The following is a 23,877-nucleotide window of genomic DNA, read 5'->3' as shown; positions in this document are numbered from 1 at the left end:
GGCCCGGGCCCCTGACCTGCCAGGCCCGGTCACACTGGCGACCGCTGCGACCGCGGTAGTTACGCCACTGAACATAAATATCTCGGGAGATGGATTTGTAACCTTGAGATTGCTGATATTGTTCAACAATTTTGGTTGTCAAGTCCTCAGACAGTTCTCTTCTCCTCTTTCTGTTCTCCATGCTTAGTGTGGCACACGCAGACCCACAATGCAAAGATCGAGTCAACTTCTCCCCTTTTTATCAGGTGTGATTTTCATATTGGCTACACCTGTTACTTGCCAGAGCTGAGTTTAATGAGCATTACACGCTTGAAACAAAGTTGTTCATTCACAATTTTGAAAATGTGCCAACAATTTTGTCTAGCCATTTCTTGCGGTTTTGTGTGAAATTATGTCCAATTTTCCTTTTTTTACCTCTATTTTTTTGTGTTGCTCCATTACAGATAAAGGATATATACTGTATATGTGTATAACAAAACATGTGTAATTGCTATAATTTTCTGGGATAAATATTTCATTTTCTGGAACAATTTAAAGGGTGCCAACTGTACATCTCATTCATGCAGGCAAAACACATGAACCAATTTGTCTATTCTTTCTCAGTCAATGCATTACTATTTTAAGTTGATGGCTCTATTGAGATAAGAATGGGCAAGAATTCAGGTGTTAGAATGGCCAAGTCAAAGTCCAGACCTCAATCCAATCGAAAATCTGTGGAAAGAGCTGAAAACTGCTGTTCACAAATGATCTCCATCAAACTTCACTGAGCTCGAGCTGTTTGCCAAGGAAGAATGGGCAAGAATTTCAGTCTCTCGATGTACAAAACTGATAGAGACATACCCCAAGCGGCTTGCCGCTGTAATCGCAGCAAAAGGTGGCGCAACAAAGTTTTAAGTTAAAGGGGCCGAATAATATTGCACGCCCCACTTTTCAGCTTTTGAATTTCCACAAAAATGTAAAATAAGCAATAAATTTTGTTCAACTTCACAATTGTGTTCCACTTGTTGTTGATTTTTCACCAAAAATGTACATTTGGTATCTTTATGTTTGAAGCATGATATCTGGGAAAAGGTTGAAAAGTTCCAGGGGGCCGAATACTTTAGCAAGGCACTGTATATTAGAATGTTTTGTGTATAGAGGTTCTAGTAATTGCAAAATAGAGAAAAGTAATAGGTTTGACATATCCATCCCTGTACAGAATATAAAACAGACTCGTCAAGTCACATCTGTCAGAAGACACAGGATCAAAAAGGTTACCACGAAAAGACTTGGCACAAACCACTCCATCTACCTATCAAAGGAACCCCAACCTTCACTCATTAACCACTGTACAGGGATCTAGTCTTACAAAGTGGTCCAATGGATTAGTCCGCAGAAATGAACCATAGGCTGAAAGGGTTACCGAGCAGGGTCAAAGCCAAGAGGACATGTCAGGGACACACTTGTAAAGCAAGCGGGAAGTCAAAAGTCAAGCCGAGATAAAAAATTGACAATAATCAGAACAGAACAGAGAAACGGGAGCTCAGCAAAAAGGTATATTCTGGGACAGCAATGCTATTAACTGGCAATGGGATTCAGAACTTCAGGGGTTTAAATAGCTGACTGCCCCACCAAGGGCTCTCAGGAAGGAGTAATAAAAACCTAGACCAAAATTAACCCCATAGCGCCCTTATGAAGCAGTACCAAAAGTCCCAGGTACATAATAGGACTGCCGCTGTCACGGGTAGCAAGCAATAAAGATGTCGCTGCCCAGTGGCCAAAGCGAAAACAGAGGCACAAATAGGCAGAAATTGGCAAAGATGTTACAGGTCAATTAAACAAAATAACTAACATCCAATAAATAAGAGTTAATAAAAAAAGAATATGCATACAATACTCTTGTTAAATACTTGTTATGTAATGTGTCATATTTAAAGCGAATCTGCATTAAAGACGTGAAGAGTTAGTTCATTTCTGGAAACAGGCCAATCTTTTACCCTCTTTCCTCTATTACTTCATTTCCTTTCTTGACCTATGATGGTTATTGAAGCCATAAGCACATTGTTAGTGTCATGAATCATCTAGTCGTCTTTATAACGAAATCTACCCTCAGTTGTACATATCTAGCAGAGCAAGTATTTCCACTTCTGACAGATGCACAGATCATTGCAGATGCCAAAGGGCTATGAAGATCCAAAGGAAGTCAGAGAGGAATCAGGGTATCTTTGCATTGCAGGATCTGGATAGAGAGAAGCCTGAATAAAATTGCATTGCAGGATATGAGAGTTTGATTAAAGATACAATTATGTGAACATTTTAATAAAACTCTGCATTGTACCATTCCTCGGTTACTGCTCCTAGAAACTGGGTGTCACCTTTCCCATGTCAAAAGAGATGTTTCTCTACAGAATTTGGCAGTCCACCAAAATTGGCAGAATCATAAAAGCCATGCAAAGTTTTTAGATTTCTTAAGAGATGCAGTAAACTTGCAGTTATGCCCCATCTAAAACACATGGCACTTAAAATGGTCAGGGAAGAAATGAGGAATCCAGCTCAACGAGAGATATCAAAAACCCTTAGTCATGATAAGGGTGTTTGATCACCAGAAACGCGTTGATATCGCATTTTATTCTTTGTAATGGCTGATGTTTTTATCCTCTACCGAACACATTTTTCAAGTGAATAAAGAAAAGAGTTTTTTCACTATCTCGTTGAGCTGGATTCCTCATTTCTTCCCTGACTTCTCCACGCCTTGACACAGCGGTTCCGTGCTCCGAGTTTCCAAGGATGTCGATCATGGTGAGCTGGACTTTGTTCGATTTTACTTAAAATAGTGCCAACACTACTGAGTCAAACCCTAAAACCAATAAATCGATTCCAACTAATAAGAAAAATATATCAAAATCTATACCTAAAGAATGTGTGCATACATAATTAAAATACAAAAAACCCTTGATCACATGATAGAGAATGAAGGGCGGCATTAGTAGATCATCATCGGTATTATCCATCTGATGATACCTCTCTGTAGTCTCTATGATGTGATCATTTTTAATCTATTTTAGCACACCTTTTCCTATGAAATAAAGATTTTTACATTTTCATAATTTTGTGAAGTTTTACCTGAGCTCAAATGCTTGGAAGTAAGTTTTGATCTAGAGTCTGGCAGTGTTAGCTCTGTGTTACAACAGTACCGGTGCCCCTGGCATGTCCCCTTCCTCCCCCCTGCATGGACCCTGGCGTGTTCACTTACTCTTCCACACTCTGCCGGCGTTTCTCTCCTCCCACAGCCTGCGCACGGCACACAGGTCTCCTGGGAGAATGCTTTGAGAGCACCCTCCCTGCTCTTCAAAGGGGCTGCGCGCTTCGGAAAATGTCCCTAGCCAATGGCTGAAAGACATTAGGTATTTATGGCACCTTTCCCAAAGGGGAGGTGCCTTAGCAACTTCAGTATCCTGTGTGTTTCCTGTTTCCAAGTTGTAGGTACCTGTTTTCTCTGAATCTGATCCTGTCCATACTTGATCCTGCCTACCTTGTCTGAACTGGTTCCTGCCTGTTCTGCTGTTTCCTGCTTCCAAGTCCATCCTGCATCTACCAAGTCCTGAACCTAATCCGCTTTGGACACCCCAATACCCTTACCCTCACCAGTCTGAACCTGCACCTGTCATCCTGTACCTGAGGCCATCCCTTGTTCCTGAAAAACTCTGTATGTCTATGTTCTTGTACCTCTAATGTTTACATATCTCACATTCTCTCTTCCAGTCCCTGACCATTCCTGCTTCCTGCCCTTTTGGGGGTAAGCTGCTACGGCTCTGGGACCTGTCCTGGAGTAACACCTGGCATCAAGTCTAAGCACACTATCAGGCACTCTCGTGAAGAACCAGGTGTTCACTTAGTTATACCCTCCAGGCTCTCCTTGAACACTCTGATTGGAGAGCATCATATATGACAGAGTACGAGCATACCACTATTGGGTAACACTCATACACACATTTCTAGGAGGACTAACAGAGACCTGGCATAGTGCAGGGTTCTAAGAACACATACTCATTTGAGGAAGACAAGTAGTTACTCAAACAGACATGTAAGCGAGCTGACAGTCCTCTTACAAAGATACCTTCTAGTGAAATAAATGGGGGTCAACAGTCATGAGACTAAAGCGTAATGTTGGGCGAAACCCACCGATAACGATGAGTTCAACCGACAGTTTAATGTGTATGGGTCCCTCAAACAGATGGTTGTTAGGGGAGTTAAGGATCTAGCATCTCTGATTTTAGACAGTTGATCCTTTTGTTCTTCTTGTCGCCGCCAGAGGTGTCTAGTAGCGGCTCTCACACAGGAGCGATCGGCTGAGCCATGAGCTCTTGTGTATGGGTAAGATGGCCTACGGAATGACAGCCATCTAAGGTGCATTGGGGGCTTAAGTACGATGAGATGTCGCAAGCTTAGTGCATCGCTGTTTATTTCCATTACCTTGTTCTCCTTACACATACTGTACCTCTGTTTAGTAACTCCAGTCGAATATGAACACTACTCTGTAAGTCTATGAAGGGATTCACTGTTCCAGATTTTGAATTCAAGGCTAGAAATAGAGGAATGGCATACTTTACTTGGCAAAGTTTTACTTAGCTTGAGTCACACATAAAATTATTCCATCTATCAGTAATATTTGGTTTTCTTCTATTTGTATACATAAGCTACTTTTGGAATAAAATAAAGGTTGTGTATCCAAAATAAATATAGTAAATCTTAAATATAACATGAATTTGCACATTACAAATCCAAGTAAATCTTGAGATTTGCTGTAAAAAATCAGATTATTGCTCCTGTTATAAAACTATAATTTTCCAGTCTATCAGTGTTTGGGTGTTGTGCTAAGTATGTTTTCCATGTAATTAGGCAGAAGGGAGGCTCCACAGCTTTATATTTTCTCACTGGCTACACCCTGCTCAGTGTCTAGGGACAACTGTGTTATGGTAAGTTTCTTGCTTTATTCACAATATATACTACCACTGTTTTGCTACACAAGTTCATTAGAAAGCTGTGTAACAACCAAAATAATAGACATTTTGGGTAAGTCAGCCACGGAGTTTGTCATCCAGATTCCCTAAAATGCTTAAAGGAATTTTTCAACAGTAAAATATTTTTTTTCAAGAATTGATTGTTTTAAAACAATACTTCCAGCGCCACTGTGGTCGCTGCAGAGATCTGCACTGGCTCCGGAATCAGCGTCTGCTCCATCCAAAAGTCACATTACTACTACAGCCTGTGATTGGCTACAGTGGTCAGGTCATCAGAGACACATCCAATGTCATGCTCGTCCAATCTCCGGGCCGCAGCAGCGGTGTTGTCACTTCCAGACCTGTGCAGACCTCTAGAGTGGCCTGCACTGTATCCGCGAGGACTAAGGAAGGTAAGTTTAACTCTCTTTGTAATTTTCAAATAATCAACACCTAAAATACATACCGTATTTTCCGGCGTATAAGACGACCTTTTATCCCCTGAAAATCTTCTTAAAAGTCGGGGGTCGTCTTATACGCCGGGTCTCGTCTTATAGGGCGGGTGCATATGGTGGGTGGGGGTTGGTCCCGATGACGAAGAGAGGGGGGGCGTCTCACTGGGAAGGTGTAAGTGGAGTATCCCCCATTACTCATTGCAGCAAAGCAGCGATGCTCTCTGTGCTGGGGGGGCGTCGTTGGTGTATATCTGTGCAGCATCGAGGCTCCGCCGGCATTTCCTCAAAGCCCGGAGGCACCAGCAGCTCCATTGCTGCGATGCGGTGGCCTCTGGGAAAGTGGCCGCTGGGGGCGGCGCATGCTCAGATTCAGATCTCGTCCGGAGATCTCGAGAGACGAGATCTGAATCTGATCATGCGCTGCCCCCAGCGGCCGTTTTCCCAGAGGCCACCGCACCGCAGCAATGGAGCTGCCGGTGCCTCCGGGCTTTGAGGAAATGCCGGTGGAGCCCCGATGCTGCACAGAGATACGCCGCTGCCACCCCCAAGCACAGAGCCCCCACACTGCACAAAAAGGAGCTGCTGCCGCCCCAAGCACGGAGATCACACTCTGCACATAGAGGAGCTGCTGCCGACGACGCCCCCCCCAGCACAGAGAGCATCGCTGCTACAATGAAGTAATGGGGGATACTCCACTTACACCTTCCATGTGAGACGCCCCCTCTCTTTGTCATCGAGACCACTCCAACCCACAATATGCACATTGGACACCTGCCCTATAAGACGACACACGGCATATAAGAAGACCCCTGACTTTTAACCCCTTAAGCCCCGAGGGTGGTTTGCACGTTAATGACCGGGCCAATTTTTACAATTCTGACCACTGTCCCTTTATGAGGTTATAACTCTGGAACGCTTCAACGGATCTTGGCGATTCTGACACTGTTTTCTCGTGACATATTGTACTTCATTTTAGTGGTAACATTTATTCGATATAACTTGCGTTTATTTGTGAAAAAAATGGAAATTTGGCGAAAATTTCGCAATTTTCCAACTTTAAATTTTTATGCCCTTAAATCACAGAGATATGTCACGCAAAATACTTAATAAGTAACATTTCCCACATGTCTACTTTACATCAGCACAATTTTGGAAACAAAATTTTTTTTTGTTAGGGAGTTATAAGGGTTAAAAGTTGACCAGCAATTTCTCATTTTTACAACACCATTTTTTTTTCGGGACCACATCTCATTTGAAGTCATTTTGAGGGGTCTATATGATAGAAAATACCCAAGTGTGACACCATTCTAAAAACTGCACCCCTCAAGGTGCTCAAAACCACATTCAAGAAGTTTATTAACCCTTCAGGGGTTTCACAGGAATTTTTGGAATGTTTAAATAAAAATGAATATTTAACTTTTTTTCACACAAAATTTATTTCAGCTCCAATTTGTTTTATTTTACCAAGGGTAACAGGATAAAATGGATGCCAAACGTTGTTGTACAATCTGTACTGAGTACGATGATACCCCATATGTGGGGGTAAACCACTGTTTGGGCGCATGGCAGAGCTCGGAAGGAAAGTAGCGCCATTTGACTTTTCAATGCAAAATTGACAGGAATTGAGATGGGACGCCATGTTACGTTTGGAGAGCCCCTCATGTGCCTAAACATTGAAACCCCCCACAAGTGACACCATTTTGGAAAGTAGACACCCTAAGGAACTTATCTAGATGTGTGGTGACCACTTTGACCCACCAATTGCTTCACAGAAGTTTATAATGCAGAGCCGTAAAAATAAAAAATCATATTTTTTCACAAAAATGATCTTTTCGCCCCCAATTTTTTATTTTCCCAAGAGTAAGAGAAGAAATTGGACCTCAAAAATTGTTGTCCAATTTGTCCTGAGTATGCTGATACCCCATATATGGGTGTAAACCATTGTTTGGGCGTATGGCAGAGCTCGGAAGGGAAGGAGCGCCATTTTACTTCTCAATGCAAAATTGACTGGAATTGAGATGAGATGCCATGTTGCGTTTGGAGAGCCCCTGATGTGCCTAAACATTGAAATCCCCACAAGTGACACCATTTTGGAAAGTAGACCCCTTAAGGAACTTATCTTGAGGTGTGGTGAGCACTTTGACCCAACAAGTGCTTCACAGAAGTTTATAATGCAGAGCCGTAAAAATAAAAAATCATATTTTTTCACAAAAATGATCTTTTCGCCAATTTTTTATTTTCCCAAGGGTAAGAGAAGAAATTAGACCACAAAAGTTGTTGTGCAATTTGTCCTGAGTGCGACGATACCCCATATGTGGGGGTAAACCACTGTTTGGGCGCATGACAGAGCTCGGAAGGAAAGGAGCGCCATTTGACTTCTCAATGCAAAATTGACTGGAATTGAGATGGGACGCCATGTTGCGTTTGGAGAGCCCCTCATGTGCCTAAACATTGGAACCCATCACAAGTGACACCATTTTGAAAAGTAGACCCCTTAAGGAACTTATCTAGATGTGTGGTGAGCACTTTGACACAACAAGTGCTTCACAGAAGTTTATAATGCAGAGTCGTAAAAATAAAAAATCTTATTTTTTCACAAAAATGATCTTTTCGCCCCCAATTTTTTATTTTCCCAAGGGTAAGAGAAGAAATTAGACCACAAAAGTTGTTGTGCAATTTGTCCTGAGTGCGACGATACCCCATATGTGGGGGTAAACCACTTTTTGGGCGCATAGCAGAGCTCGGAAGGGAAGGAGCGCCATTTGACTTTTCAATGCAAAATTGACTGGAATTAAGATGGGACGCCATGTTGGTTTGGAGAGCCCCTGATGTGCCTAAACATTAAAACCCCCCACAAGTGACACCATTTTGGAAACTAAACCCCCTAAGGAACTTATCTAGATGTGTTTTGAGAGCTTTGAACCTCCAAGTGTTTCACTACAGTTTATAACGCAGAGCCGTTAAAATAATTTTTTTTTTTTTTCGCAAAAATTATTTTTTAACCCCCAGTTTTGTATTTTCACAAGGGAAACAGAATAAATTGGACCCCAAAAGTTGTTGTCCAATTTGTCCTGAGTACGCTGATACTCAATATGTGGGGGGGAACCACTGTTTGGGCGCATGGCAGAGCTCGGAAGGGAAGGAGCACCATTTGGAATGCAGACTTAGATGGATTGGTCTGCAGGAGTCACGTTGCATTTGCAGAGCCCCTGATGTACCCAAACAGTACAAACCCCCCACAAGTGACCCCATATTAGAAACTAGACCTCCCAAGGAACTTATCTAGATGTGTTGTGAGAACTTTGAACCCCTAAGTGTTTCACTACAGTTTATAACGCAGAGCCGTGAAAATAAAAATTCTTTTTTTTTTCACAAAAATGATTTTTTAGCCCCCAGCTTTGTATTTTTACAAGGGTAACAGAATAAATTGGACCCCAAAAGTTGTTGTCCAATTTGTCCTGAGTACGCTGATACCCCATATGTGGGGGGGAACCACTGTTTGGGCGCATGGCAGAGCTCGGAAGGGAAGGAGCGCCATTTGGAATGCAGACTTAGATGGATTGGTCTGCAGGCGTCACGTTGCATTTGCAGAGCCCCTGATGTACCCAAACAGTACAAACCCCCCACAAGTGACCTCATATTGGAAACTAGACCTCCCACTGAACTTATCTAGATGTGTTGTGAAAACTTTGAACCCCCAAGTGTTTCACTACAGTTTACAATGCAGAGCCGTGAAAATAAAAAATCCTTTTTTTTTCCCACAAAAATGATTTTTAGCCCCCCAAATTGTTATTTTCCCAAGGATAACAAGAGAACTTGGACCCAAAAAGTTGTTGTCCAATTTGTCTCGAGTACGATGATACCCCATATGTTGGGGTAAACCCCTGTTTGGGCGCACGGAAGAGCTCGGAAGTGAAGGAGCACTGTTTTACTTTTTCAATGCAGAATTGGCTGGAATTGAGATCGGACGCCATGTCGCGTTTGGAGAGCCCCTGATGTGCCTAAACAGTGGAAACCCCCCAATTATAAATGAAACCCTAATCCAAACGCACCCCTAACCCTAATCCCAACTGTAACCCTAACCACACCTCTAACCCAGACACACCCCTAACCCTAATCCCAACTGTAACCCTAACCACACACCTAACCCTGACACACCCCTAATTCTAATCCCAACCCTAATCCCAACCGTAAATGTAATCCAAACCCTAACCCTAGCCCTAACCCTAGCCCTAACCCGAATGGGAAAATGGAAATAAATACATTTTTTTAAATTTTATTATTTTTCCCTAAGGCTAGCTTCACATTGCGTTAGGGAAATCCTTTTAGCGCTAGCGGATTGCGCTAACGCAATGTCTTTTTAGGTGTCGTGTTTAGTGGTCGCGTTAACGTCCCCGCTCTGGAAGATCGGGGATAGGACCTCGGGCGCGCCGCGGACGCTGCAAGCAGCGTCCGAGGCGCGCCACAAAAGAACGGCACCTTGCTAGCGCGAGCCAAAAATGGCACGCTCTAGCGATGCGCTACACCCGAAAATCACATTGCTGTCAATGGGTGTGCTAACGGACCCTTTGCACGGCGTTAATTGTGACATTTTCGCCGTGCAACGCTGTCCGTTAGCGTTAACCCATTAACGCAATGTGAACCTAGCCTAACTAAGGGGGTGATGAAGGGGGGTTTGATTTACTTTTATAGCGTTTTTTATATCGGATTTTTATGATTGGCAGCTGTCACACACTAAAAGACGCTTTTTATAGCAAAAAAGTTTTTGCGTCTCCACATTTTGAGACCTATAATTTTTCCATATTTTGGTCCACAGAGTCATTTGAGGTCTTGTTTTTTGCGGGACGAGTTGACGTTTTTATTGGTTACATTTTCGGACACGTGACAGTTTTTGATCGCTTTTTATTCCGATTTTTTGTGAGGCAGAATGACCAAAAACCAGCTATTCATGAATTTCTTTTGGGGGAGGCGTTTATACCGTTCCACGTTTGGTAAAATTGATAAAGCAGTTTTATTCTTCGAGTTAGTACGATTACAGCGATACCTCATTTATATCATTTTTTTTATGTTTTGGCGCTTTTATACGATAAAAGCTATTTTATAGAAAAAATAATTATTTTGGCATCACTTTATTCTGAGGACTATAACTTTTTTATTTTTTGGGTTATGATGCTATATGGTGGCTCATTTTTTGCGGGACAAGATGACGCTTTCAGCGGTATCATGGTTATTTATATCTGTCTTTTTGATCGCGTGTTATTCCACTTTTTGTTCAGCATTATGATAATAAAGCGTTGTTTTTTTGGCTCGTTTTTTTTTTTTCTTACGGTGTTCACTGAAGGGGTTAACTAGTGGGCCATTTTTATAGGTCGGGTCGTTACGGACGCGGCGATACTAAATATGTGTACTTTTATTGTTTTTTTGTTTTTTTTTTAGATAAAGAAATGTATTTATGGGAATAATATTTTTTTTTTTTCTTCTTTATTTAGGAATTTTTTTTTTTTTTTTTTTACACGTGTGAAAAATTTTTTTTCTACTTTTTCACTTTGTCCCAGGGGGGGACATCACAGATCACCGATCTGACAGTGTGCACAGCACTCTATCAGATCGGTGATCTGACATACAGCCGTGCAGGATTAGAGCTGCAGCTGCAGCCTGATCCTGACCCGGAAGTGCTCCCTGCAGGACCCGGATGCAGCCCGGCGGCCATTTTGGATCCGGGGACTGCAGGGAGAAGACACTCGGTACACGGTGAGTACATCACCGTGTACCGATCGTCTCAGGGAAGCACGCAGGGAGCCCCCTCCCTGCGCGATGCTTCCCTGCACCGCCAGCACATCGCGATCATCTTTGATCGCGGTGTGCCGGGGGTTAATGTGCCGGGAGCGGTCCGTGACCGCTCCTGGCACATAGTGCCGGATGTCAGCTGCGATAGTCAGCTGACACCCGGCCGCGATCGGCCGCGCTCCCCCCGTGAGCGCGGCCGATCGCATATGACGTACTATCCCGTCCCTGGGAATTAAGTCCCAGGTCACCTGGACGGGATAGTACGTCTTATGGGATTAAGGGGTTAAGGAGATTTTATATTTTAAAATGGTAAAGTTGGGGGGTCGTCTTATACACCAGAAAATACGGTAAATAATTTACTGTCAGACAAGCCATGCAATAACCAATCTACATAGTACATAGATGCCATTCAGGACTTCAGGCAAACGGGTGATATCCCTTTTGGGAGGTCCTAAAGATTGCCTCTCACCTACAAAGTCATAACTACAAAGTCAATAAAAGAGGAATCAACTCAAGGAGAAAACTTAATGTGATAAAATGCAATCAACCAACCAAACTGATGTATTTTACTAAATCTAAACCAGTATTTGTGAAGTCTCACTTTATACGCAGGCTGATAATATACATACAATACCTGTGTTTGATATTTCCCTTTAACTGACAGCAATCTGGGACTGATTTGATCTTGTGAAATTTGTTCAGCCGAGTTTATATTCCTTTAGGAAATGACTCACATTTCTGAGGTTTATTTATTTTTTCCTGGAAAACATATTTTGAGATGTCCTAGCAGAATGATTTGTAATGATTAGACTATATAACTTATAGGAAAACAGTCACAGTACAACGTGTCTATTACTTTCAGTACCCACTGATTTACTACAACAATGTGGAGGCAGATTTATCAATATTGACCCATCTCCTAGTATACTATGATGTCTGTAACATATTTTTTAGAATACAACTCATGAAAAATAGATCTGTTTTGAGTGTTTTAGGTTCTGTTCTTTCCTCGTTTTCCTTATATTCAGAGTTTATGTTGAAAGTGTTCAGGTGGCATTTCCTAAGGAAATCCTGAAATCGTGATCTGTTGGTGGTCCTTGAGGACAGAAGTTGGGGAACACTGCCATTTGGTATCAAAAACCTGATGAATGCTATATGAGGATATTCAATATATGTATAGTGAGTGATGTTCTCCACTGTAAAGGATAAAGTTGTATATGTTGGTGTTGCGCTCAGCTTGTACACCTCTAGTACTCCCCAATATGTATGATGGGAGGTTGGAAAATAAGAATGTAACTGCTTTATTTAATTTATTGTATACTCAGTTTCTAAACAAGTTTCCTAAGTCGTCCAAAAGACGCGATCTGTAGAGTTACTAACATCCACCGCCTTAACACAAAATTACCAAAGTCTCAGGCATTACCCCTGCTGGAATTTGAAAGTAAATGATTCTGCCTTCTGGAGTCTACACGATAGTAAGTCCTGCAACCCCTCACTGACCATGGAAATTAGGGGTCTCCAAAAATGGGGGGTTGCACTCTCATTGTGAGCTACTGTTCTAAAGACTGGACTCTTGAGCATTTCTCTACCTGGATGTTAACTGGCTACAATGGAGAACTTTCCCTGAGCATCCACAAAGGCAACGGAGGTCTATACCCCTCATGTCAGATGACATGCAATGATATAAAACAATCATAATGAGCAGAATAAAGTTTGGTCAATTGATCTGGCCTTTCGCAACAGTGACAATCTCTCAAGTGACCCCTTGGGAAAATTAATTTGCCACCCCTGTGCTAAACTGAAATGCTTCCTGTGGTTTTGCTGCTACTTAAAGGGAACCTGTCATCAGGATTGTGCTCAGTAACCTACAGACACTGTCAGGTTGGTGGCGTTATACTGATTACAATGATACCTTGGATGATGAAATCCGTCTTGTGGCTGTTGTTCAATCTTTTTTTTTCAGTTTTGAGTTAATGATATGCTCGTGCTTCAGGGCGGCCTGTGGGTGGGGTAGTAGGTGGGGTCTTCATATATGCATCTGTATGGGATTATGACAGGTCACTGATCTGCTCCCTATTTTACATACTGCATAGAATAGTGTTGATATTACTGTTGATAATATTCTTGATATAGAATATTGTTGATAATACCTATAATATTGTGTCTCTTGTGAGGCTTAGAAAAAAAAATTACATCTAGCAAAATGGCACTGGCGGCGGCGGCACCTGCGCAGTAGCATCTGTCTCTTACATATAGATGCTACTGCACACTGCCAGTGCTATTCTGGTGCAGCCATTTTTTCCTCCAGCAAAAATGCGCCAGCGCATGCGCAGTAGCATCTATCGGTTGCTGATATATGGTACAGCACATGCGCTGCTGCCGGCTCCATTTTGTTAAAGGAAAACAAAATTTGACTACAGCAAAATGGTGGCGGGGCTTGTGCAGTAGCATCTATTAGCAAGCAATAGATGCTACTGCACATGCATCGCCAGCAGCGCCATTTTGCTGGAAGAAAAACAAAATTGGGCTGCTGCACAATAGCGCCGATGACAACAGTAGCATCTGGAAGTAATTTTTTTTGGTAAGCACTATAGCTTGACGAATAAGCAGGGACCCGAACAAATTCACTCATCGCTAGTTATAAAGGACCAGTGTATTACCCAATAACGCCAATATTCCATGGTGCGCACACACTGCACAAGGATATTTTTCCAATCCATCTACTATGATGTTCAAACTACAACCTCTTATTGAATGAATTCCAGGATATTTAAAGGACAGTGGTGATGTAGTACATGCATTCTTTGGATTTTCCTGGTTCCTTGATTTTAATTGGATCTGTGCACTCAAGCCAGTGAGTTGTCAGTCAACCTGAGGAAGGTGAGGATGGGTGGAGAAAAAAGAATGGGGGACAGAGGCTTGGGAAGTGCTTTGACATTTTCAAATCACTTGAAGGGGTTGACCACAATTCAGGCAACCTCTTCTTAAATTCTATAATCACCCTTGTAAGATGAAATAAACCACCTTATACTCTACTCCCACATCAATGCTGTTCTAGTGATGTTGGTGCTGGACCTTCCGAGGCTTGTGTTACATTTTTGTACCAAGTGAGCCCTGCAGCCAATCAGCGGCTGCTATTAGTCTGAAGTGCTCACACCTCACCTGGCCATCCAAGGTTCATGAAAGGCTGTGACAGCAGTTCAATATTTGTTGCAGGTCTCATGTGTTCCAAGAAACCTGGGACTGACATTGCTGGAACGATGCTGGTGTGGGAGATGAGTCTAAGGTCTTTTTATTTTACAAGGGCAGATATAGTATTTAAAGTACTACTCCAGTGTTTTTTTTTATTGCAGCTCTTGAGTGGTGCTACTAAACTTAGTTCCTTATCCTGGTCTACTAACCAGCTGCCATCTTCATATTTTATCAGGGCTGCTCCAGCTCTTTTCCATAGTTAGTGGAATGCCGGATCGCTTCAGTGTTTACTGAGCAATCAAGAAGTCACAACTCAATATAACTCTACTAGAGCTAGGACGAGGCCAGAACAAGCCGCTCTTGGACTTACACAGAGCTTGTGACTATTTCCTCTGCCTTCGAGTCAGTCAGAGGTTGCACTCACAAGATGACGACACATGAACAAAATAGTGCTGAGAAGAGCTGAAGACTGCGGTAGGTAATATATTACTAGAGTGAGGGAACTTAGATTAGTGGCACCACTCCAGCGCTGAATTTAAAAAACGCTGGAGTGGTGCTTTCAGAAGGGGTTGTGTGAGTAGTGCACAACCCGTTTTCGCCTCATTTGTACATAAATTAAAACAGCAATTTTTTTTTGCCACTCAGCAACAGGTCTGAATAACATTACCCTTCAGAAACCAAAATGACCATTCAAATCATTTTGGTGAGTGGATCATTCTGACAGATTTTCTTTATGTTCCAGTAAAGTAATTTTAAGATGATAATATAAAATTGTGTATGTAACAAGAGCAATGGTCATTCAGTCCTACACATTAGAAACGTGAGCAATATTTGTGAAGCATCTTTTTTTCTTTTGTTTTTTCTTCCCAGCTACACAAATTAGAAAATGAACGGAACAATGAATGACTCTTCGCATGACTACCTCTACAGCTATATGTATGACTACGACGACTTTGAAGAGGTATCGCACAATGAAGAACAAACCCACGCTCTTCATGTGGCATCTATTGTTATTTACTCACTGGCATTTCTTCTCGGAGTACCCGGAAATGTCATTGTCATCTGGTTCACTGGATTTAAATGGAAGAAAACTGTAAGCACTGTCTGGTTTCTCAATCTGGCCATTGCCGACTTAATCTTTGTGTTGTTTCTGCCTCTGCACATCACATATGTGGCCACCAACTTCCACTGGCCTTTTGGGAAGATGCTTTGCAAGCTGAATTCTTTCATTGCAATTCTCAACATGTTCGCGAGTGTGTTCTTCCTAACAGTCATTTGCCTGGATAGATACCTAACATTGGCGTGGCCTAGCATTGCACAGAAGCATCGGACAATGAGGACATCGGGAATTGTAAGTGGCTTTGTTTGGTTACTAGCTACATTTATTGCTAGCCCTTCCTTGTATTTTCGAGACACAGAGATGAAAAGGTCTACTGTCATATGCTTCAACCATTTCCATGAAAATGATTATGCCATGGTCCAGAAGATCCACACCTCTCTGACACTGGTAAAGTTCTTTATAGGATATCTCTTTCCTTTGCTAACCATGGTGATTTGTTATGCAATCCTCTCCATCCAGATGAAAAGAACCACAAGGGCAAACAGTAAATTCTTCTGGATGGTACTGGCCATTGTGGTGGCCTTTTTCCTTTGTTGGACTCCTTACCACATATTTAGCTTGCTGGAATTGCATGTTCACCACGGTGATGCCTATAATGAATGGCTTTGGATTGGAATGCCCATTTCAACAAGCCTGGCCTTTGTTAACAGTTGTATTAATCCCATCCTTTATGTTCTGATAAGCAAAGCCTTCCGGACACGTTTAGAGGCCTCAGTAGCAGAGATATTTAAGAACACAATACGAGACATCAGCCAGACAGGCGTTAAAAGTGATGACCTGGCGCTGTCAGAGAACAACTGTACACTCTGCGAAACAATGTCATGAAGATGAGATGAAATACAAATAATATGTGTATTCTGCACATAGATATTATAGAACACAGAATATTTTGCAGATTATATCAATAGCTATTTTAACATGCAGACATGTTCTATTATAAAATGCAAAAACATTCTCAAAGGAACAGAAGATGGAAAACACATCTATGGACTGTGCAATCGTTGATACAGACCTGCCATGGTAACAGATGATTTCCGGAAGAGTTTCACAGGCCAAGTTCTACTTTGTATTGTGCTTCAATGTACAAATATCAGCAAGTGACATTCAGTTAGTCTCCATCTTGATTCTAGAAGAATGACTGCCCTATGTAGGAACAGTATGCCGAATATGGAGGCTTCATGGTGATGGTCCAGTTGGCTGTACTAGTCTAAAATTGAGGTGCACGGGGTTGTAAGTCATCCAGTTCACTACCGTTTAGCATGTGTAAAAAGTGTAGCAGGTCATATGACAGTAATGCTTCTATAGTACTCCTATATAGTAGACTTTTATTATACAAAACACAAATTGTAGTCCAGCGCCAACTTGGAAGAGCCACATATAGCGAATAAATTATCACTATACTCTGCCTATATCTAAAAACAGTACAAAATTTCCACACAGTACAAATATAGACAGTAAAAAACCATAGTAATGACAATATAAAAGTATATCAAATAAAAATCTTGCATATGCCAGAGAATATTCTGATTTGTAAATATAGAAAAGCAACATAACAGCATTAGATAACGATAATACCATTCAGTGCCCACGCTAACCAGAGCCAGCGATAACCACATTGTGCCCCTCCTATTGCCGTGCTTTACCTATTCCTTTTCTGTAAACTAGAAAGATACATTCAATATTTTATTTATCCTAAAACATCGCACTCTTTATGTTTGTACTGCAAATTATATATGAATAGATATTTTTTTTGTAAATTTTTCCACTTCAAATGTCAGTATTCTATTCTAGACTTTGGAATAAAAATAAGTCTATTATTATAAGAGCAATTCTGTCAGAGGAAAGTCAATTTTCTTATAGCTTACCTCCCGAACTGTGAATAGTTTAAAATCGATATAACTTTCTCTAGACACAATTTATTGACATTGGTAAACTAGAGACTGTCATGTTTCCGTGATCCCGCGCCGTTCTTTGGATACGTCATTGCATAGTTTGTCAGGTTTACATGAAACCTTGGCAGCAAATCGCTAATCACAGTGATGATGTCAACTTTGCTTATGTCACCGCTGCAGACAGTGATTGATTGGTCACGGGGTCACAACTTAAACAAAGACTGCCAATAGTTGAAGGGGTTCTTCCACAAAAAAGTACATATTAATCAATAGATCTTGGAATAAAAATAAGTTCCGCAATTGGATGTGTTAAAAAATGTTCCTGTGCTGAGATAATCTTATAAATGTGCCCCTGTTGTGCGCGGTGTATGACTGCAGGATGCAAAAGAGAGTATACAGACTGGACAGCAAGGAAAATAACTTAATTGGAAACCCCATAATAAAGAGGAAGGTATAACAATGTACATTTTAATAGAAACGATAGCACAAGGGCTCAGTATCTAGTACCTTTGTCTTGAATAGGGTTCTGGGTACACATGCAACTAGAAAACATCATCTGCAAAGTTTTAATGTGTTGATTTATTCCATGCACTCCATTTTCTTCATGAACTCCAAAATACATTCCATAAAACTGTCCATAAAAGTGAGAGATAGAAGAATTAGATTGTAGCTGTGCATTACAGGCACTGATGTGTTAGGCAACAACCTGAACTGGAAATTAAAGGGGTTAACCAGGACTAAAAACAATAGAAAAAAAACAACCTAAGAACTTACAGTCAGGTAGTTGCTAACTACATGCCTGTCCTGCCCGTGGACCGCTCAGTCAGTGACTCCTGCTTCTGACCTCATGTCAGAGCAGCTCCTCCCCTTCACTCTGTTGACATCATACTGATTGTTTCCCTTTAGGCAGTGGGCAGCTGGCTGTCAATCAGCATCACATCAGAACAGATCTCCCATCGGCATAGCAGAATGTAAATTATGAAACTGCTGTTGAAGCAATCTCACAGGAACAAGAATCACTGGCAATTTCTGTCTGTGACAGCTCTAAACCAACATCGCATCGCACAGCAGAAAAGGCAGATACATGTGCTTCTCACAAAATTAGAATATCATCAAAAAGTTAATTTATTTCAGTTCTTCAATACAAAAAGTGAAACTTATATACAGCTCTGGCAAAAATTAAGAGACCACTGCAAAATGTTCAGTTTGTCTGATTTTTCTCTTTATAGGTATATTTTTGAGTAAAATGTAAATTGTCAATTTATTCTATAAACTTCTGACAACATGTCTCCGAATTTCCAAGCAATAAATTTTGTATTTTTTTTATGACAAAGAAAAATGGTCAAAATTAAAAAACGAAACAAAACAGTGCTTTCAGACCTCAAATAATGCAAAGAAAACAAGTTCTTCTTCATGTAGAAACAACAATACCTCAAATAGTGCAAAAAAAACAAGCTCATAATCATCTAGAAACAATAATACTAATGTTTTAACTCAGGAAGAGTTCAGAAATCAATATTTTGTGGAATAACCAAGATTTTTAATCACAACTTTCATGCGTCTTGGCACGCTTTCCACCAGTCTTTCACACTGCTTCTGTCACAAAAATTTAAGCAGTTCTTCTTTGTTTGATGGCTTGTGACTATCCGTCATCCTCTTGATTACATTCCGGAGGTTTTCAATGGGGTTCAGGTTTGGAGATAGGGCTGCCCATGACAGGGTTTTGATGTGGTGGTCTCTTCATTTTTGCCAGAGCTGTATTATATAGAGTCATTACAAACAGAGTGATCTATTTCAAGTGTGTATTTATGTTAATGTTGATGATTATGGCTTACAGCCAATGAAAACCCCAAACTCATTATCTCAGTAAATTAGACTACTTTATAACATTAGCTTGAATAATAATTTTAAAATTCGAAATGTTGGCCTACTGAAATACTGTATATGTCCAGTAAATGCACTCAATACTTGGTCATGTCTCCATTTGCATCAATTACTGCAACAATGCAGCATGGCATGGAGGCAACCAGCCTGTGACACTGCTGAGGTGTTTTGGAAGCCCAGGTTGTTTTGATAGCAGTCTTCAGCTCATCTGCATTGTTGGGTCTGGTGTCTCCCATCATCTTCTTGACAATACCCCATAGATTCTGTATAGGGTTAAGGTCAGTCGAGTTTGCTGGACAATCAAGTACAGTGATACTGTTGTATATAAACCAGGTATTGGTACATTTGGCAGTGTGGACAGGTGCCATGTCTAGCTGGAGAATGAAATTTCCATCTCCAAAAAGCTTGTCGGCTGTCACGCCGTTAACTACGATAAAGGGGCCGGATGGCGTACTGAGACCCGCACCTGTCCCTGCCACTATAATGGGCCCCTGACTTTCCCTTTTCTCAGGGGTACCTATAATGGTTTGGAGGCCTGAGCCGCCAGTGTATCCCTGTCTCCTGTGCAGGCCCTATTAGTGGCCCCCTCTCCCGCCCAAGGGAGGTGGACTGCACCAGTGTAAAAATATGACAAATAAACAGGGTATGCAGACAAGGTAACTAAAATCTCAAACTCACCAAATGCTCACACAACCACAAAGGAAACACAGAGAAGGGAAGAGAAGTACAAAACTAGGAAGGAAAACAGGTTTAACATGTAACCAAAACAGCAGACACCAATCTCTGTAAATAAACCTCCAAGCTCCTAATACCACGCTCCTTCCCACTTCAAGCCAGGCAGCAGAACTGATCACTGACAACAGTTGTAGTCAAAGATGAGTCTATATAGGAGCGGAGATTACAAAAACCAAATCAGCTGAGAGACCAAGCTCTCAGTAACTTCAGTGACAAGGTTTAACTCCTGCCCTGTAAGACAGCCAGGTCAGAATTCAGGGGAAGAGCTTCTGTTCATCATGTGTGAATGAGGCCCAGAGCGCTGCGGTTCTCTGGAACCTCTCTGTCACGGTAGCCCCGTGACAGTACCCGCCCCTTCTACGAGGGACCTCCGAAACCTCAGGACCAGGTTTCTCAGGATGAGCTGTATGAAATGCCCGGACTAACCTAATCGCATGGACATCGGCTGCAGGTACCCACATCCTCTCCTCAGGACCGTACCCTTTCCAATGTATTAGATACTGTAGAGACCGGCGAACAAATCGAGAATCCATGACCCTGGCTATCTAGAACTCGAGATTTCCATCAACATGGACCGGAGAGGGAGGTAAAGGTGATGGATTAAGTGACGCCACAAACCTCTTGAGTAAGGAGCGATGAAAAACATTATGGATACTAAACGACTGAGGGTAAAGCCAGCCGAAATGCAACAGGATTGACGACGGCCACAATCCTATAAGGGCCAATAAACCTAGGGCCCAATTTCCACGAGGGAACTCTCAGTTTAATATTCTTTGAGGACAACCATACCCAATCACCCACACATAGGTCCGGACCATTCATACGTCTCCGATCAGCCGCATTCTTATATCTGGAACTCATCCTCTTTAACTTATCAAGAACCCCTTGCCATACAGACATGATGGACGAAGAAAACCTCTCCTCTTCAGGCACCCCCGAGGAATCCTTCCTATTAAATGAACTGAATTGAGGATGAAAACCATATGCCCCGAAAAACAGGCACTTACCAGTGGACTCATGAGTACGGTTGTTTATTGCAAACTATGCCAACGGAAAGTTCTTAAACCAGTCCTCCTGATTTTCTGAAATGAAACACCTGAGATAAGTTTCAAGATTTTGATTTACACGTTCTGTTTGACCATTGGATTAAGGATGAAAAGCTGAAGAAAACAACAAATGAATCCCCAGCCGGCTGCAAAAACCCCTCCAAAACTTAGAAATAAACTGCACCCCACGGTCTGACACAATATCTGAAAGAACACCATGTAATCTCACAAACTCCTTGATAAAGATCTGTGCCAGAGTCTTGGCATTAGATAACGTGGGAAGGGCAATAAAATGTGACATCTTGCTAAATCTGTCAACTACGACTAAAGTAACTGTATTACCCTCAGAAACCGGTAAGTCGGTGATGAAGTCTATTGACAAATGGGTCCAAGGTCTATTGGGAATCTCCAGAGGTTGGAGAGACCCAGACGGGCGAGTAAAAGGGGTCTTGTAACGCGCACACACACAGTAGGCAGCGACATATTCCTGTACATCATGATTTACCCCAGACCACCAAAAACGCTGAGTGAGGAGGTCCGTGGCAACTTTATTTCCAAGGTGTCTGGCCAGAACCGAATCATGATGTTTATTAATGACCCTAAGACGAAGATTAAAGTTCCTGCGCCTGTACCACCTCTCTCTCAAGATCCGAATTAATTGCGGAGACAATTACACCCTTCTGAAGTATAGAACCTGGCTCACAATTATCCCCACCCCCTGGAAAACAATGGGATAACGCATCAGCCTTGACATTCTTGCTTCCTGGCCTATACGTAATGTAGAAATTGAACCTGGCGAAAAACAGAGACCACTTAGCTTGCCTAGGTGTGAGACGCTTCGCTGATTCTAAATACAACAGATTTTTGTGATCTGTGATCACCATGACTGGGTGAAGTGCTCCCTCCAAAAAATGGCGCCATTCGTTAAATGCCCATTTAATTGCCAACAGCTCCCTGTTACCAATATCATAATTCCTCTCAGTAGGAGATAATTTTTTCGAGAAAAATGCACATGGACGCCACTTACGCGGAGAAATCCCCTGTGACAATACAGCTCCCACCCCCACCTCAGAGGTATCTACCTCTATCACAAATGGCTGCGTGATGTCAGGCTGTATTAGTATGGGTGCAGTGGAAAAACACTTCTTCAAAGTCTCGAAAGCCTGGCAGGCTGTACTGGACTAGACAGAGAAGTCCGTGCCTCTATTGGTCATGTCTGTTAGGCTACGTTCACATTTGCGTTGGTGGGCGCAGCCTCATTGACGCATACCGACGCATGCATCATGCGCCCCTATCTTTAACATGCGGGGCGCATGGACATGCACCGGTATGCATTGTATTGCGTTTTACAATGCATGTGTCAATTTGATGCACCAGACGGCGCGGAAGACACTACTTGTAGCGTTTTCCCTGCGCCAAAATTCAAGATCATTACTAGTTTATGGCAACGCATGCGTCAAAAAATGCAGCGTTATGTTTTGCGTTGTTGGTTGCGTCGGCGACGCTGCGCCCAACAACGCAAATGTGAACGTAGCCATAAAGGTTTGGCTACTACTGAAAAGTCTTTAATAAATTTGCGATAGTAGTTTGCAAAACCTAAAAACCTCTGTAAGGCTTTAAGGTCCTCAGGACGCTCCCACTCCAAGACCGCCTTGACCTTAGACGTATCCATACGAAATCCTGTGGGGGATAAGAAATAACCCAAAAACGGAATCTCTTTGACCGGGAAGATGCATTTCTCAAGTTTGGCAAATAGTTTATTGTCCCATACATGAACCTGATGGGACTCGAGGTCAGGGGAATAAATTAAGATGTCATCGAAATATACCACCACAAACCTACCTATCAGGTGACTAAGTATATCATTGACAAAGTGTTGAAATACAGCAGGAGCATTACATAGCCCAAAAGGCATAACCATGTTCTTGTAATGTCCCTCTGGAGTATTAAATGCCGTCCTCCATGCATCCCCCTCCTTTATCCAAATGAGATTATATGACCCCCTGAGATCTAATTTGGAGAACCACTTAGCCCTCACAATTTGATTAAAGAGGTCCGGAATAAGGGAGCGTGAAAGAATCCCGGACCGTAATTTGGTTTAATTCACGGAAGTCTAAACCCCCGTCCTTCTTCTTTACAAAGAAGAACCCAACAGCAATGGGTGATGACGAGGGTCTGATATGACCCTTGGCCTGACTCTCCGTGATATAGTCCTTCATGGCCTGTCTCTCTGGGGCAGAGATGTTGTATAGCCTACTCTTAGGCCGGTTTCACAAGTCCAGATAATTCCAGTACCGGAGTTATCCGTGTCCGTGTGCTCACGTGGCACATCAGTGTGGCATACGTGCGGCAGCCATGTGCCGCCCATGTGCCGACTGAGGACCGCACGGACCACACGGACACACAGTCCGTGAAAATACGGAGACATGTGCATAGACCCATTCATTTGAATGGGTCTACGTGTGTCAGTGTCTCCGGTACGTGGGAAAACTGTCAGTACACGTACCGGAGACACTGACATGTGAAAGAAGCCTTAGGCAGTTTAGCACCAGGAATGAGACGTATGGCGCAATCATAAGTACAGTGTGGAGGTAGCTCTTGACTCCCCTCCTCACAGAATACATCCTCAAAATCTGAGATGAACTCTGGCAGAACCTGAGAACTCAACCCGGCCAATCGAGTGCCCAGGCAATGTTCCTGACAAAACTCACTCCATCTAGTAACCTCCCGAGTCTGCCAGTCTAACACCGGGTTGTGTAATGTGAGCCATTGTATACCGAGAACTAC

The 23,877-nt window shown here is 42.3% G+C and overlaps 1 protein-coding gene across 3 annotated transcripts in view; it reads left to right on the top strand.

The window, feature by feature from the left end:
• Nucleotides 1–17,358, top strand: part of CMKLR2 (chemerin chemokine-like receptor 2) — a 106,406-nt gene extending 89,048 nt beyond the window's left edge. For 2 of the 3 annotated variants that reach the window (XM_069733677.1, XM_069733679.1), the window contains one exon: nt 15,284–17,358. In XM_069733677.1, coding sequence (XP_069589778.1) covers nt 15,300–16,358 — 1,059 coding nt within the window. In that variant the 5' untranslated portion in view covers nt 15,284–15,299 and the 3' untranslated portion in view covers nt 16,359–17,358. Of the gene's footprint in view, nt 1–4,938; nt 4,956–15,283 lie in introns of those variants that run through there. The other variant, XM_069733678.1, reaches the window with a different exon arrangement.
• Nucleotides 17,359–23,877: the final 6,519 nt, after the last annotated feature.

Source organism: Ranitomeya imitator, chromosome 7 (genome assembly GCF_032444005.1).
Source record: "Ranitomeya imitator isolate aRanImi1 chromosome 7, aRanImi1.pri, whole genome shotgun sequence".
NCBI lineage: Eukaryota > Metazoa > Chordata > Amphibia > Anura > Dendrobatidae > Ranitomeya > Ranitomeya imitator.
The sequence above is the reverse complement of the archived record's forward strand: the minus strand, read 5'-3'. Positions and strand labels throughout refer to the sequence as shown.